Genomic DNA, 1,061 nt, shown 5'->3' with positions numbered 1-1,061 from the left:
CGGCTGAACCTGGTGGTTTCAGACTTCTTCTTGCTACTAACCCTTCCTTTTTGGGCTCTGTACATTTCTCAGTGGGTGACCTGGGACATACTGTGTCCAGTCTTAAATGCCATGTACACTGTGAATTTCTACAGTGGTATCTTTTTTGTGAGCTGCATGAGTCTGGACATGTATCTGCAGATAGTTCATGCTTGCTCTCCTCACAGCTCCATGACATGGAGGAAGTCGATCCTCCTTGTGTTGGTGGTATGGGTCCTTTCCATACTTCTCTCCATTCCTGATGGCGTCTTCACCAGCACAAGGCAAATCCACAACAAAACCATCATGTGCGCCCATGATTATGGCCAGAAACACTTATTCTGGAAAGTTGTCTTTCGGGTCATTCAAAACATCCTGGGTTTCCTTTTTCCCTTCCTCTTCATGATGTTCTGCTATTCCCGCATAGCATGTGTCCTCACCATGTCTCAGATGCCTGGCTCAAGGAGAGCACTTTGCTTAGTCTTTACTCTGGCAGGTGTCTTCTTTGTCCTGTGGTCCCCTTACAACATTGTCCTCATCCTTCATTCCCTGCAAGATGTCGGTGTGATCAGGAGCTGTGAAAGCAGTAGGCAATTGGACTATGCCATGCAGATCACGGAGAGTTTGTCCTTTGTCCACTGCTGTCTCAACCCCTTGCTCTATGCTTTTGTGAAAAAACGATTCAGGTTATATTTATGGAAGATCCCTCGGGCCATTTTCAGGAGAAGTGCTTTCTTTGACATCCATCCCTCAGAGACAAGCCAGTCTTGCAGCAGATACGCAGCTGAGATAGAAATGTTGAGTATCACAAATGCATGATAAATATTTACATTATTTACATTACACGTATGCCCTCTATACTGTATTTTACTGGTCCTGGCTGTGCGATGGAGTTGGTGTGAGCGCACAGCACTGCGTAACCAGATATTTCATCCTAGCGCCAGCATCGAGATGAGGATTTTCCGCGTTGGGATTGGAAAAGTACACATGGGATTTGTTTCTGTTGTAAGTGGAATTATTATAAAAGGATTGCCCTGGGTTTA

General features: G+C 45.3%; 1 protein-coding gene across 1 annotated transcript in view; it reads left to right on the top strand.

Annotated features, from left to right (window-relative positions):
- ACKR2 (atypical chemokine receptor 2) overlaps window positions 1–837 on the top strand; it is a 3,110-nt gene extending 2,273 nt beyond the window's left edge. The window contains exon 3 of the mRNA XM_009585740.1: window positions 1–837. This exon is cut by the window's left edge and continues 290 nt beyond it. Within this exon, the coding sequence (XP_009584035.1) occupies window positions 1–837 (837 nt within the window).
- The last annotated feature ends 224 nt before the right edge of the window (window positions 838–1,061 follow it).

This window comes from Fulmarus glacialis, unplaced genomic scaffold (assembly GCF_000690835.1).
Source record: "Fulmarus glacialis isolate BGI_N327 unplaced genomic scaffold, ASM69083v1 scaffold46169, whole genome shotgun sequence".
NCBI lineage: Eukaryota > Metazoa > Chordata > Aves > Procellariiformes > Procellariidae > Fulmarus > Fulmarus glacialis.
This window is presented reverse-complemented; position numbering and strand designations above follow the sequence as displayed.